The sequence below is a fragment of the Podarcis muralis genome, chromosome 9 (assembly GCF_964188315.1).
Source record: "Podarcis muralis chromosome 9, rPodMur119.hap1.1, whole genome shotgun sequence".
NCBI classification, from domain to species: Eukaryota; Metazoa; Chordata; class Lepidosauria; order Squamata; family Lacertidae; genus Podarcis; species Podarcis muralis.
The window spans coordinates 52,263,805-52,277,874 of NC_135663.1; the positions used below are offsets into that span (position 1 = coordinate 52,263,805).

The window sequence follows — 14,070 nt, forward strand, 5'->3', positions numbered from 1 at the left end:
GTCCATTCATCTTGCATTGGGTAATGATGATGATAATTTATTAAATTTGTAAACCTGAAGGTCCCAGGGTGGTTCACAACAGGGGAAAAAAAATACAAAATGAGAATACAAAATACATACTGAAACAAAAACAACCCAATAACTCTCTACCACAAATACGTTTAAAAAGTCATAAAATGTTAATCAGCCAAATGCCTGGCTGAAGAGAAATGTTTTTGCCTGAAGAGAAACGTTGTCCCTGGCACCTAAATATATTAAATGTTTGTCTTAGTAGAATACAGCGTTGCCAAATGAAATTATGCACTCAATGCGGAGTCGGTTGTTTACACATTTCTATCTTTGTATCTCCTAAACAGGAGCAAAGTGACACATTTTATTGTCATTTGCGTGTTCAGCACCTCAAAATTAGTAAATATTGACTATTTTCATTTTGGGGGCATTTTGTGCATTGTGCAGGGTAGTCACAGAGTGAATTTTAACTGGAAAGGTGGTTTGCAGACCTCTCTTAAAAACAAATGGATTTGCTGCATGTTTTACCCTAAAGTAAATCTAATTGTGCTCAATGATGTCTACTCCCAGGCAAGAATTGCCTCCTAAGTTCAAAATTCTCTTGACTAGATGGATAGATGGGTTCAGCAATATAGAAACCTTTGACTGGTACATGGCTGCTGAAATGAAGCTTACTGTACAAAGGTAATACAGTGGTACCTCGGGTTACATACGCTTCAGGTTACATACGCTTCAGGTTACAGACTCCGCTAACCCAGAAATAGTAGCTCAGGTTAAGAACTTTGCTTCAGGATGAGATCAGAAATTGTGCTCCGGTGGCATGGTGGCAGCAGGAGGCCCCATTAGCTAAAGCGGTGCTTCAGGTTAAGAACAGTTTCAGGTTAAGAACGGACCTCCGGAACAAATTAAGTACTTAACCCGAGGTACCACTGTATTTATATTTGCTGCTCTGCTCCCTTTTCCCCTCTGGCTCCGTCCACCACCAACATGCAGGCTATGGAAGGCTGCCTGTGAGACAATGCAGGATGAAAGAGATCTCCCACCCCTAGGAGAATTTTCAACAGGAAAAAAATCTAATTCAAATTGGGTTTCCCAGGTACTTCATACCTTTCCTACACAACTGTGTAAATCTGCCCACTAAAACATGCTGCGTTGTTTGCACCACTTCATTCATACAGTTGGGCCTTGCATCTTTGTTGCACTGTATACATTTTGCATGCTGCTACTTTTTAACCTTATAAAAGAAAGTATCTTTACAAATATTCCAATAAAGGCTCCTTATGGACAATGCCTATAGGCAGTTCCCGGGACTGACAGTGCAACCCACGTCAACTGAGAAGGAAGTGGAGCTTACACCCCAGAAAGTTGATTAAATATTGCAGCCAAAGTATGGGAATATAGGAACCTGCACAAGGGATGACGTTGTCTTCTGTATTTCCAGCACTGCTTCTTTCTGCCTTGGCCCAGCCCCACCCTCACACAAAAACTAAAGTAGCAAACAAAAATGAAACACCGTTCACTGATTTCAGAGCCTTCAAACACTATGATGCGCTGCGCACAAATAAATTATTGTTTGTTTCAAGGACATTTAACTCAAGGTCTTATTTTGAAAGCAATATAATAGGTTGCATAATAAAAACCAGAAGAATGTAACAAGTTCTTACCTGTTTCTTCATCTATTTTGAAAATTCCAACACCAGATCCATCCCTTATCGAGTATCTGATCTCGCCATCTCTTCCTGTATCCTCATCATAAGCCGACAGAGTCATCACTGAAGTACCAATGGGAACATCTTCACTTACAAAACCTTTATCCACAAAGCTGGGAAAGCGTGGAGGGTGAAGGTTTTCGTTTACATCAACTACTTCAATCTCAATGTAACAGGTAGACGACAATGACACTGGTTTGCCTTTGTCTTTGGCCCGTACTGTCAGATTATAAACTTGTTTTCTCTCAAAATCCAGCCTCTGTACAACACGAATTGCTCCACTAAGTTTATCTACGTCAAAACTTCCATCCCCACCATCTAAAAGGCTATACCGCACTTGGCTTGACTGGCCCAAGTCAGGATCGTGGGCTTCTAGCCATGTGATGATTGTTCCCTCCGGAAGGTCTTCTCGAATTTTCACACGGTAATTAGAAGGGATAAATTTCGGAGGATTGTCGTTGACATCTTCTAAAGACACCTTCAGCAGAACGGTTGAAGATAACTGTGCTTCCTCTTTAGCTTGGTCCCTGGCCTCTATTTTCAGAAAATACACAGGTTGCTCTTCACGATCCAGAGGCCCCACAACTTTTACAATACCCGTCACACTATCAATGGCAAACATGTCAGTATCTGTAAGAAAAGAGTATCTCACTTCCCCATTAGTCCCCAGGTCTTTGTCTATGGCTTCTATTTGAATGATTTCTGTATTTGGGTTCGTGTTTTCGGTCACGTCCACAAAATAGCTATCCTGTAAGAATTCTGGACAATTGTCATTGGCATCTAGAACCCTGATATCTAAAAGACGCCAGTCAGACTTTTGTGGTATCCCAAGATCATAAACAGTAATATTCAATGTATATTGATCTTTTACTTCTCGGTCAAGGGCAGAAAGGATTTTTAGAATTCCCGTCTCCATACCAATGATAAAGCTGCTATCGTTATTACCTTCAGAGATAGCATAGACAAGCTTTCCATTGAAACCAGTATCTAGATCACTAGCATTCAAATGTATGATGCTGGAACCGATGAGTTGATCTTCTTTTACCTCAATGCTTCTGGGAAGGCTATTTCCAAATTGAGGCGCATGCAGATTCACAGAGTAAGTGTCAAAAAACACATCGTCAGCTTCACCACGACCATGCAGCTTATTTGCCTGCAAAAGTTTCTCCGCCAGCATTTTGGCGACACCAGTCTCTTCACATTCTAAGTATACTGGTTTGCGGCTGGCAATGACAGTAATGTTAATATATAATGGGGCTGACAAATTTTCTCCATCTGTGGCTGTTATTCTCAAGCTATGAAAAGTTGCTTTTGCACCCAAGCCATCTCCTAATGATTGCTTCAAGGAAAGCACCCCAGAGTTGGAATTTAAACTAAATAAATCTAATTCATTTCCAGATTCAATTTGGTACTGTACCAGCTGCAGCTCATCAGCATCAATAGCAGACACAGTTGTTATTTGTTCTCCAACAACAAGTTCCCTGGGGATTGTTCCCTCACAATTTATTTTCTCAAACAGTGGAGTGTTATCATTCAAATTATTTAAAGCTATAGTAACAGGGACTTCAACTTCTCGGCGATACGGTGTGCCCCAGTCAGAAGCTCGAATTCTCAATTTATAGATTCTTGGCATTAATTCATAATCCAAGTTTTCAGAGGTACTGATAACACCAGTAAAGTGGTTTATCACAAAAGGAACAGGGCTTACATTTGCAATACTGTATGTCACATAGCCATTCTCACCTTCGTCAAGATCTTTTGCATTCACACTCGTGACACTTGTACCTATAGGAACATTCTCATCAAACGAAGCTTTATAAGAAGTCTGGGTAAATTCAGGGGAATGAGTATTCATATCTATAACTTTAATCGATACTGTTGCAGAGGCTTTTCTGTCACTTGTCATAATGTCAAATTCAATATGGGATGCACGCTGTGCATTTATGGGATCTAAAGTACTAACAAGGCCAGTATAAGGATTCAAGTGGAATCTGATTTTGCTTGGTGCGTTTCTAAACACGTATCTCAAATGGGAATAAGTAGGCAGAGTTTTTACCATAACCACAGGAGTGTTTGGCGGGGCAAATTCACTTATTTCTGCCCTGTAAACAGCTCTTTCAAACTGGACTGGTCCTGATCTAAATTTGGGGGATGCCACATGAATTACTTTGACAGGAGAAAATTTGGGAGGGTTTCCTTTATCTTTAGCTTGCAGAGTTAGATTATAGCCAAACAGTTGGCTCTCCCAATCGATACTGCCAACAGCTTTTATTCTATATTCTTTTCCTCCTGGAAAAGCTCTCACAGTTTTAAACTGCTGGAGTGGATCCCCTGCCACAATGCTCAAAGACGCTACCTCTCCATTTGAACCGTGATCCCTGTCCTCAACTGTTACGATTGCATATGATGGATCCTTGTCAAGCTCTGAAGGAGCCAATGTAAGGGCCGTGATAACCGGAGCATACTCATTAGCCTGTTCTATGTGAACAGTCAACCTTGCCATGCTGCTGATGCCACTACTGCCATACAATTTCATCCCACGATCCACAGCAAGGATTTCCATTTCATAAAGGTTTGTCTCTGAATAGTCAAGTCTGCCAGTCAGGACTATTATGCCACTGGTTGGATGTATAGCAAACATATCTGTCCTCTCTTTAAAACTGTAATAAAACTCTCCATTGGTTCCAATATCTGCATCTGTTGCGCTAACTCTGGCAATGCTCGTCCTTATTGCTGTATTCTCAGGCAATGAAACACTATATGAAGTTGGAGAAAACAAAGGCCGTAAGTCATTTGTATCCAACACTTGCACTCGGACTCTCGTACGAGCTTCCATATTTGTGCTCTTCTCTATTGCTTTCACAGTTAACACGTAATGGTCTTTGACTTCCCTGTTAAGTATAGCTGTGTTCCCTCCCTTGGTCCGTATTCGTAAAAAGCAAAAGTCTCCCAAGATATACTCTTCCGCTTTGAACAAGTTCTCGTTATCCCCAGAAATTATTTTGTATTTTATATCCCACAGCAAGTTCGTGATATAAATGCCCATTTTCACCGGATGTCCAACGTAAGTCTTGGCCGCAGAGTTTTCATACACCGTGGCATTGTAATGAGTTTGGGTAAACTGCATTGGCGACGTGTGATGCAGTCTTGGATTTCCTTCACAGTTTCCAAAATGCTGCACAAGCAGCAACAGAAGCAGCAGCAACATGGTCAAATGGCTCTCCATGGAGGCAAGTTCCAAAAACCTGAAACAAAACAAAACAAAACAAAAGAGTATCAATCAGGGTTTTCCAAACTATTATGGAAAGTTTGCTACTCACTCCCCATAGACTTGTTGAGAAAGAACCACCACACTTGACATAAGGAACTCTGCCCAAGAAAGAATGCTATCAGTCACAAATAATGTATTCTCTACAAATCAATAAACCAAAATCTGAAATTGAAAGCCTAGTTTACAATTCAAGGGATTTCCCTGAAAATAATACCTAGTGCTACTTCCCTAGGCTAAATAATAGTTGTCTCCTAACAGTTGGAATGATCTTCCTCTGTATTCTTGCCAACCCAAGAAGTTAAGGTAAAGGTAAAGGGACCCCTGACCATTAGGTCCAGTCATGACCGACTCTGGGGTTGCGACGCTCATCTAGCTTTATTGGCCGAGGGAGCCAGCGTTTGTCCGCAGACAGCTTCCGGGTCATGTGGCCAGCATGACTAAGCCACTTCTGGCGAATCAGAGCAGCGCACGGAAATGCTGTTTACCTTCCCACTGGAGCAGTACCTATTTATCTATTTGCGCTTTGACGTGCTTTCGAACTGCTAGGTTAGCAGGAGCAGGGACAGAGGAACGGGAACTCAACCCATCGCGGGGACTCGAACCGCCAACCTTCTGATTGGCAAGTCCTAGGCTCTGTGGTTTAACCCACAATGCCACCCGTGTCCCTGCCAACCCAAGAAAGGACTGGTTAAATTCAGTTGTATAGAGCCGATTGCCTCTCCTGGGCCTTTGCAACCAGAAGAGGCTGGTTGCGAAAGCACCACAGCACTCCTTTGATCAGGCAGAATGATGCAGCACTATTTCTGAGATAAGTGAAAGAAACGCCCAACTATCTTACCTGCCCTTCTCTGTCCCACAGGAAAAGGGAAGGGAGACAACTGCAGTAATGCCACCCCAATACCACTGCAATGAATAATAGCTGTAGTGCCTTTACACCTGTACCTTCTGTCTTTCTAATGGCTATGATTCTAATTGAGAAAGCAAACACAGGTCATACAAGCGCTGAGCTACTATTGCTGGAAAGCAAAAATATACTAAAGAAGAAATTAAGTCTTCTTTTTACCTACTTTACCTTTACCAAAGGCTACAAACCCACATGAGTTTTTAAAATATTAAGCAGATTATAAAATGCTTTAAAATAAAGTGATTTGCCCAAGTATTTTTTTAGAAGGCAGGAAGAAACTGAATCAATGTTCCAGTTCTGCTCTTGAACAATTCAGAAAAGAGAGATGCCAGAAGCTGTTCATCATACTAGCTTCCCAACATGCTTAATTGCACTTAATGTTATGTGTCCAACAACAGAAACTCTAGGAAGTGCTAGGATTAAGCCTAATACATGGGGTTGCACGCAACAGACTTCTGCTTGTGCAACAAATCATCCACCTCCTCTTCTCTGCAGGCCCCAGAGCACCCTCGAAGTTTGCTCCAGAGGGTTGGGGGACACTCTGCAACAGATTGTTGGGGTGCACAGGAAGAGAGGAGGATGGGGCAGTCCCAATGTGCAAGCGGAAGGTGATTCAGGCAGAATTGGATATAACCCATGATATTGCAGTAGTTCACTAAAATCCTGAGTGCAATTATCATGGAAAAACTCAACAAAAAGAAATAAACCATTCGTCTATGATAAATAACCATTTCAACTTTTTAGAAAATTGTATGTGTCAAACTGTTTATTCCAACCATCACTTATTCAACATAGCACATGACTACCACTTGCAAACTGCTCAATTCTAAACCTGAAAGCATAGGCAGGTTCAGATTATTGAAGCTCTACTCAAGATTGCACATACACTTAACTGTAGAAAGAAGACCATAATAATCCTTTTGTTGGCTGCATTACCATAATGTGCAGGTTATTTTGTATTTTATCAGAACATGAGGCAAAAGCAAAATCCTATTAAGTTTACTTGGAAGAAAGTCCCTCTGTATTCAGTGGGGATTACTCTCTAGAAAGTGTGTTTAAGATTGTAGCCTACAATAGTTACTTTTGAGTTCTTCCTCTCTGAACAACTCTGGTATTTATCCTTCAAAAAGAGTATGAGGGTCAAGCTTACTGCAGAAACTGCCAACAAAAAAGAAAAGGAAACAAAGATCAAGGCCACCACTCAGGCAAAGTTGAGCACTTTGAAGTCCCACTGATGTCCCAGTGGAATTTGGTTGGCCACAGTTGGAGAATGCTTGTCAAGAGAGGATACTGGACTGATCCAGCAGGGTTTATTTCCTTAATAATGGGGGGGGGGGAGTTTGCAAGGAGTAAATGCCAATGATCTGAATAGATAAGCCTATTAATTTATTGTATTTTACTGGACACTGCAAGCCTGAAATGTATTTTATGCTGTTCTGTTTTGGGTGTTGGCATTGTAGAGGGAAAGCAGTCTACAAATATTTTAATAAATAAATAGAATTGCACGGATAAGCCTGGGCTTAGCTTTCCTGCTGAAAGTGATGGGAATTAAATGTGGAACTGCAATGGGAGTTACACCCCAAGGTATTTCCAGGGCTGGGGGGTGGGGGTGGGGGATGATTCACAATACCCTTTGCTCTCCCTCTCCAGACAATTCTGGGAGTCCTAAGAAGAAAAATCACAACCTCAGTCCATAGTTAACTATTCTCTTCCTTCCACTGTCTGCTAATAAGGAAAGAGATAATTACTCTTCATGTTCTCCCATTTTTCATCAGCTCAGCCAGGTAATAAATGGGTTCTGGGGACGATGAGCGGAGGGAACGATAGTACTGCTTTAACAAAAGCCACAGTTGGCTCAATTGGTTAGAGTGTGGTGCTGGTAATGGCAAGGTTGCAGGTTCAATCCCCACAGGGCCACCTGCATATTCCTGCATTGCAGGTGGTTTGACCTCAAGAGTCCCTTCCAACTCTATGAAAAACTTGTGAAAATAGAAGGGGGACTCCCTTCTCCCTGGTGTTGGAGCAGCTGGAACTTGGGCTGTCCTGAAATCAAAGACAAAGACCCTATAATCCATAGGAGCGAACTCCTAGGGACCAAGGTCCCTCTGCCCCCCCCTCAAAAAAAATCTGAGAGCTCCTGAAAGTTAATAGGCATTGCCATTCAAACTCGTGGGATCGATTATGTGGGGCGGGGCTTACGTGTATCCACCCCCCCTCCAAAAAAGTATTTTATTGAAGTTGGCACTTTGGCTGGAATCCTCCTGTTTGGGCTGGATTGTGCTCTGTCCTCCCAACATTAAGGGCTACACAAAAGCCAAGATAACACAACAACAAGATACTATAGTAACCTATCCTGGGGAGTTTAGAAGAGAGCAGATTTGGCAAGCCAACCCCCCCCCCCCCTTGGTATTGCCCTGACCGTCTCGCGGCAGTAGCAGCAGCAGCACAATAGCTCCACGCTGCCCCTCGCGCCCCACTTGCTAGTCACCGCACGTCGAGTCCACCCCCCTCCCCAGCCATCCCACCTCCGCTGTGGGGGGGGGGGGGAGACGACTCTCAAAGGGCAACAAGGGGGAGGAGAAGAAGAAACAACCAAGGCACCAAGCGCCGCCACCTCACAACACCGCCGGTCGCTACCTGCCTCAAGTCCCGCTCCAACTCCTCCAGTGCGCCCTGTTTCCCAAGTTTCTCCTCCGCGGCGCCTCAGGCGGGGAAGAAGGCGCCCTGCTGGCTCTCCAACAACTTTCTTCCCACGAAGTTTCTCCCCCGGGCAAGGGCGAGCGGGCGCCCTGTTCCTCGCCGCTCAGCGCTGCCTCGCCCGAGGGGGAATCCGCTTCCCCACCCGAGGGACCTGGAGCTCCCCGTCCGGCATGGCCAGCAGCCGGGCAGCGTCTACTCGCCAGCTCGCGCTTTCTTTCTTTCTTTCTTTCTTTCTCCCCTCCGTCCCTCGCCGGTCTCCTTTCTCCAGAGCGGCTCTCCCTCTCTCTCGCCCCCGGATTCCTCCGCCAAAAGCAGGGGCAGCCGCCACAAACCGCCTCCGGAACTAATTTCTCTGGCATGAAAACCAAAACCACACTTTTCAGCGGCTCCGCGCCTCGCCACCATCTGGCTCCGGAGTGATTATAACCCTGCAGATCAAACGCCACCACTATCTTTCTTTCTTTCTTTCCCACTCCCCTTTTCTAAGGAAAGGAGCAAATCAAGCGGGGGGAAAACCGAGAGCAGACGCAGAAAAGAGCCGGGAAGGCTTCCTCGGGAGTAAATCTCACTTGAAACTTATTCACACCGAGGAACAGCTTCGGATCGGTCCACGTTGGCTCCGAAGTGGGTCCCGGTGCAATTCAGAGGAAATCGCTTTGAAGCAAGGGCTGGGAGACACGTTTACTTGGGAGTAAAACCCATTGAACGTGCACAGGATCGAGCTTTCCAAGCAACACATCCCAACAACCCCCCCCCCCCCAAATATATCAGTGGGGCTTACTCGTGAGTAAGGACGTTTGGTCTCTCGGTCCTGTTAATTAACACTCTCTAGTTAATCTTTTCCTCGGTGGCTCAAAGATCTGCTTTTAATTCATGAGGTCGATGATGTCATAAATCAAGAAAGCGAGAACAAGGGATCTTTCATGCTTTCTTTCTTTTTAATTAAAAGAAAAAGCAACACTCCGTTCTCAAAGTTTGTTGTTTCCAACCGCCCGGGTTTCCGCAGAGAATTATTGCAATCTGCTCTTGAATACGTCTCATCGCGTTCCCAAGCCTATAATTACTCGAGAGTTCGCCTCATTGTGCCGCAAGCCCTAAAAAGGAAGCCTCCGCAAACCAAATCTTACCTCCTCCAGGGCTTTTAACACTCCACCTCCCAAACCTCCCAGAGACTCCGCTTTGGAGAGCATAATAAATAATCGCCAGCACTCCCGTGCACAGCTGGGCTAAGCTAACCCCACATTCTGCAAAATTCCAGCCTTGCAAAGCGCGCCCCATGCTACGCCCTGCAGCGCAATTCCCAGCATCCCCCTTATTACCCAGCCAGAAATTAAAGACGGGAAGGACAAAAATACCATCTTGGGAGGCCCGGACAGCTTTGAATGCACTTACGTATCTTGAATTAAAGGAGTTCCTTCTAACTTAATTTTTTTTTTAAAATAAATCCTCCAGAGAGCAGTATGGACATCTGCAAAGAAAGTTTTTTAAAAACTTGGGTGGCCATAAAAGTAGTTATTGTTCATAGAATAACGATGATCAATTTGCCACCCAATCCTATGATACACTGTATCAGATACAGTATCACCTATATACATGCCCAGGCAAGTAACTCCTACTTGGTTCAATGGCATTTATTCCCAGGTAAATTGGTATACGACTGCAACCAAGTTGCACTCATTCAACCAACGAGATCCGGCCAGACGCATGCACACTATTTAACAGGTTTACTCATGAGCAAGTACCCTAAGCATTTAGGAATGCAGCAGTTTATGACGCAGCGCAAACGACAGCCAGTCCCTGATCGGAAAAGCAACTTCAACTGACCTCACTTCCAGAGCCACACCGTAGTGTTAACTCCTGTGCAAACTAAACAGAGCTTTATGCGCGCCTAGCTCTGCATAGCACAAGATGGGTCTGTTTGTTAGCTGGCAAGGGCGGGTAGAAATTGGGCTTCAGCGCTAGTAAGAATTTCCATTCATCTTCTCCACCCGCTCCTAATTCCACTTTGAATCTCACACACAAAAAAGGGAGGGCAGTTTCGAGATTTTAGCTACTTACACGTAGGAGTATGGATTTCCAAGGAGAGACCTAGATGCATGGCTGCCTTGTATCGGAGAGACCGGACTCCAGATGGGGCTCTCCAATAGGAACAGAGACAGCTGCCCCCCCTCCCCTGGGGGAGGGGAAAACTCAGGGAAAATGGGAGGGCTTGGGATTCTATTTCAGAGTTTCAATATTTTAAAAAAGTACTGTACGCCAATACTAGCAAGACAACTGTTAACATTTCATGGCACGTCTCGAAAGCACTCTGTAAAGGCGAGGATGATTAAATAAATAAAAACCCACCAAGCAGCAGATCGCTCGCTCTGTTGAAAGGATTGTATACATGCATGTGAAAATCGGCAACCTGCACTCCCTGGAAGTGGGAATACCCGGAACCGACCAATATCTGTCGGCACAGTAAATTTCTATAGGAGGTGGAGAAGGAGCGCACTGCCGCCGTCTACCAACAGGAGTTGGCGAACTGCTATCAAACGGAGCAATCGCAGGCCTCCCATTCCCCAATCACTCCGGAATAGCCTCTAGCTAACCCAGCCCTCTCTGCAGGTCTGCTTAGGAGCAAAGTCTACTGTGTTCAATGGGGTTTCCTCCCAGGTAAATGTGTATACTATTCCCTCATTTGACACATCCAGCGAGCCTCACTTTCGAGCAGACATGCACAAGCCCACTTTGTAAATCGCTTACTCTGGAGAAAATGATCTTGTTTTTTCCTGCCAGGGCCCAGCCCCTCACCTAACCAAACTGGAAAACCATCCATCACCTAGTTGCAAAGTAGAAGCGAATGGGGTTAAGGTGATTTACAGCACAGTCCTAATCATTCCTACGCAGAATCGAATCCTACTGAATGAAGCGAAGCTTTCTACCAGGTAAAGGGTTTCTGAAGTGCAAGCTTAGTCCCCGTTCTCTTCTGTGGCGCATCGGTGCCGATCACGGCGCTGTTTACTCGAAGGTAAATCCCACTGGACTCAATAGGCTTACTCCCGAGTAGACACGGCTTAGGCCGGTTTCCCTGAAGCGCTGAGAACCGAACCGGTCCAATAAAAGATAAGAGCAGTCAGGTTTCTAAAGTGGGGTGTGAGGGTCGCAGTGCATGATGACACGTGAAACCGCCACGACGCTTTCGGAATGAACCTTTCGGGGAAACCGGCTTGTCCAAGTGTGGATCGGAAGAGCAATACAGCGCTCCTAAACTCCTGCCTCCATCGAAGCTTGTTCCGAACCGAGTCAGAACAGGAAAAGAAGGAATGGGTGAGACGGGGGGCAAAACCTGAAAGGCGGAACCAACTCCTATGGGCTTGGGGTCCTTTCTTCTCCCCCATAAAATATTTGAGGGCACCAGGTCCCCCCAAAGTTGATGAGTATTACCATTCAAATGGCGTGCGTGATCGATTATGTGGGGCGGGGCTTACCTGCCCCCCCCCCCAATATTTAAGTTGGGTTGGCAATCTTGGTTCCTGGAGCCAACTTGAATAAAATATTGGAGGAACTGCTAAGCCCCTCCTCACATAATCGACCGCATGATTGCACACACCCACAGTATTTGAATGGCAATGCCCATCAACTTTGGGGGAGGGGGGTGGCCCCCTCAAATATTTTATGGGCGGGCTAGGGACCTCGGCCCCATGGGTCTTAGTGATCAGACACTTGCCACCGCCACCCCAACCCCCCAGCTCTCCGCCACGCTCCTTTTCCGCCCCCGAGAAACTTAATTATTTGGAAGGAAACTACCTTTTTTGCCACGGAAAGGCAGCAAAAAAGTGGGGAGGGGGAGAACAAGAGATAAGGCAGATCACCCAAACCCAGCCTTCACTTCGCACTGGTCTCTCAATTTTTCTTGATTCTCTCCCCCCCCCCCCCGTTTGCATTAAAAATTGTCCCCTCGAGGCAAGTGCTAAATATGTGGCCGACGATCAAGGCGCTATAAAAACGCTCGACGTATAAATCGCATCCCCGCCCCCCCCCCCCCCAATGTGGAGTGAAACGAGAAACGACGGGTCGCCCTCGAGGCTCACCTTACGCAGAGAAACCAGCAGTACGAGGGCGGGCGGAGGGGACACACACACACACACACACAAACCTCCAAAGTAGCGAGAGGACAATGCATATAGAGAGCCCTCCTCGTGTTCCCTCGTGTCTCCTCCGGACAATGCTGAACTTGGCTGAGCTTGTGACGGGACCCAAGCTAGGAGCGGAGCTGCTGCGTCCCTAACCGGCGGCTAGAGGGCGCTGCGCCACAATACAAACGAGCGGATTCCCTGCTTTTCCTTCCCAAAGGCACAATTTCTAAAACAAGTGGCGCTTTACAAGGAGGGGGGGGGGGATGCAAAACCCCGGTAGCAATGTTAAAAAAAAATTTTTTCTTTGCAACAAGGCTACTTAAATCGTTTTCGGGAGGGCGCGGGCTTTGCACGAGCTAGCCGCGTCTCTCTCGCCCTAGAAAGGTAGAGTGCGGGGGAGGGGGGGACAGAAGAGTGCGGGGGCGTTTATTGATCCGTGCAATATTGAGACAGGACGGCCAGATCAATTGCAACCACGAAAGTATAGTTGCGGGGGTGGGGCGCAGAAGCCTCTGAATGCATTAAGCAGCCCAACACTCTCTTTGCCACTCAACAGAGGAAAAGAACCGTCAACTCACCAACCAGGCCAGCTGGGTGCAACGCGTGTCTCGTCCCTCAAGCCAGTCCCGCTTTGCTTTCAGTCCATTCCGGCGGACTCGGGTCCCCAAGCGAGGCATGCATCAAAATCGAAAGCCAACTTTGCCCGGCAGCAGCGTATTCCAGCAGCGCCCGGGAGATCTGGCGCTTGTCTCCATATCCCAGGTGGCTGCATGCCGGATTGAACCCATCCGGTGTTTAAAAACTTGGTATGTTGTGGGGAGGGAGTCAGAGGAAAGCGAGAGGAGAAGGGGGAAAAAATCCAAGTTTGTCAAGACATGTCCAGGCAAGGAGTATGCATATAGGTAGTCTTGAGTTGCAGCGTCGGGGAGAGCGCAGGCTGCAGCGGCTCACTGACTCACTCCCTCTCCTCGCCGCCGCCGCCGCCTCCTCTTCTGCCCTCCCTCTTCTCTGGAGCGCCGCCCACTCCCGCTCCCCACCGCTGGATGGGGGGATTCTCCCGCCAGACGGCGGCGGTGACGGCAGCAGCCGAGCGCTCCTTGCTCGGCCGCCTGAGCCGGAGAAGGTGGACGGTGCTCCCCGCCTCTCCGTCGCCTCCTTCGCCTCCGCTTCGCGAGAGGTGGGCGCGCCTGCAAACCGGGTTTTCCTTCCCGCCCCGTCGACTGTATTGCGCTCCGGAGAAGGGAGATCCTCTGCTCTCCTCTGCTCCGCCTGGTGCTGAGGGCTACTCTGAATTCAGCTCCGCAAGGCAAGCCTGGCCACCCCGACGATCAGACCCCCCCCCCCCAAATAAACCACCCT

The 14,070-nt window shown here is 46.6% G+C and overlaps 1 protein-coding gene across 9 annotated transcripts in view; it reads right to left on the reverse strand.

Annotated features, from left to right (window-relative positions):
* The window catches only part of FAT1 (FAT atypical cadherin 1), a 120,165-nt gene extending 106,474 nt beyond the window's left edge, over window positions 1-13,691 (reverse strand). For 4 of the 9 annotated variants that reach the window (XR_013394261.1, XM_077934276.1, XM_028743897.2 and 1 more), the window contains exon 1: window positions 1,674-4,963. Coding sequence is in view for 8 of the 9 variants with exons in the window: in XM_077934276.1 (XP_077790402.1) it covers window positions 1,674-4,944 (3,271 nt within the window). In the remaining variant the exon portion in view is untranslated. Of the gene's footprint in view, window positions 1-1,673; window positions 4,964-8,530; window positions 8,851-10,651; window positions 10,770-12,731; window positions 12,810-13,289 lie in introns of those variants that run through there. The other 5 variants (XM_028743898.2, XM_028743902.2, XM_028743901.2 and 2 more) reach the window with 5 other exon arrangements.
* Between the last annotated feature and the right edge of the window lie 379 nt (window positions 13,692-14,070).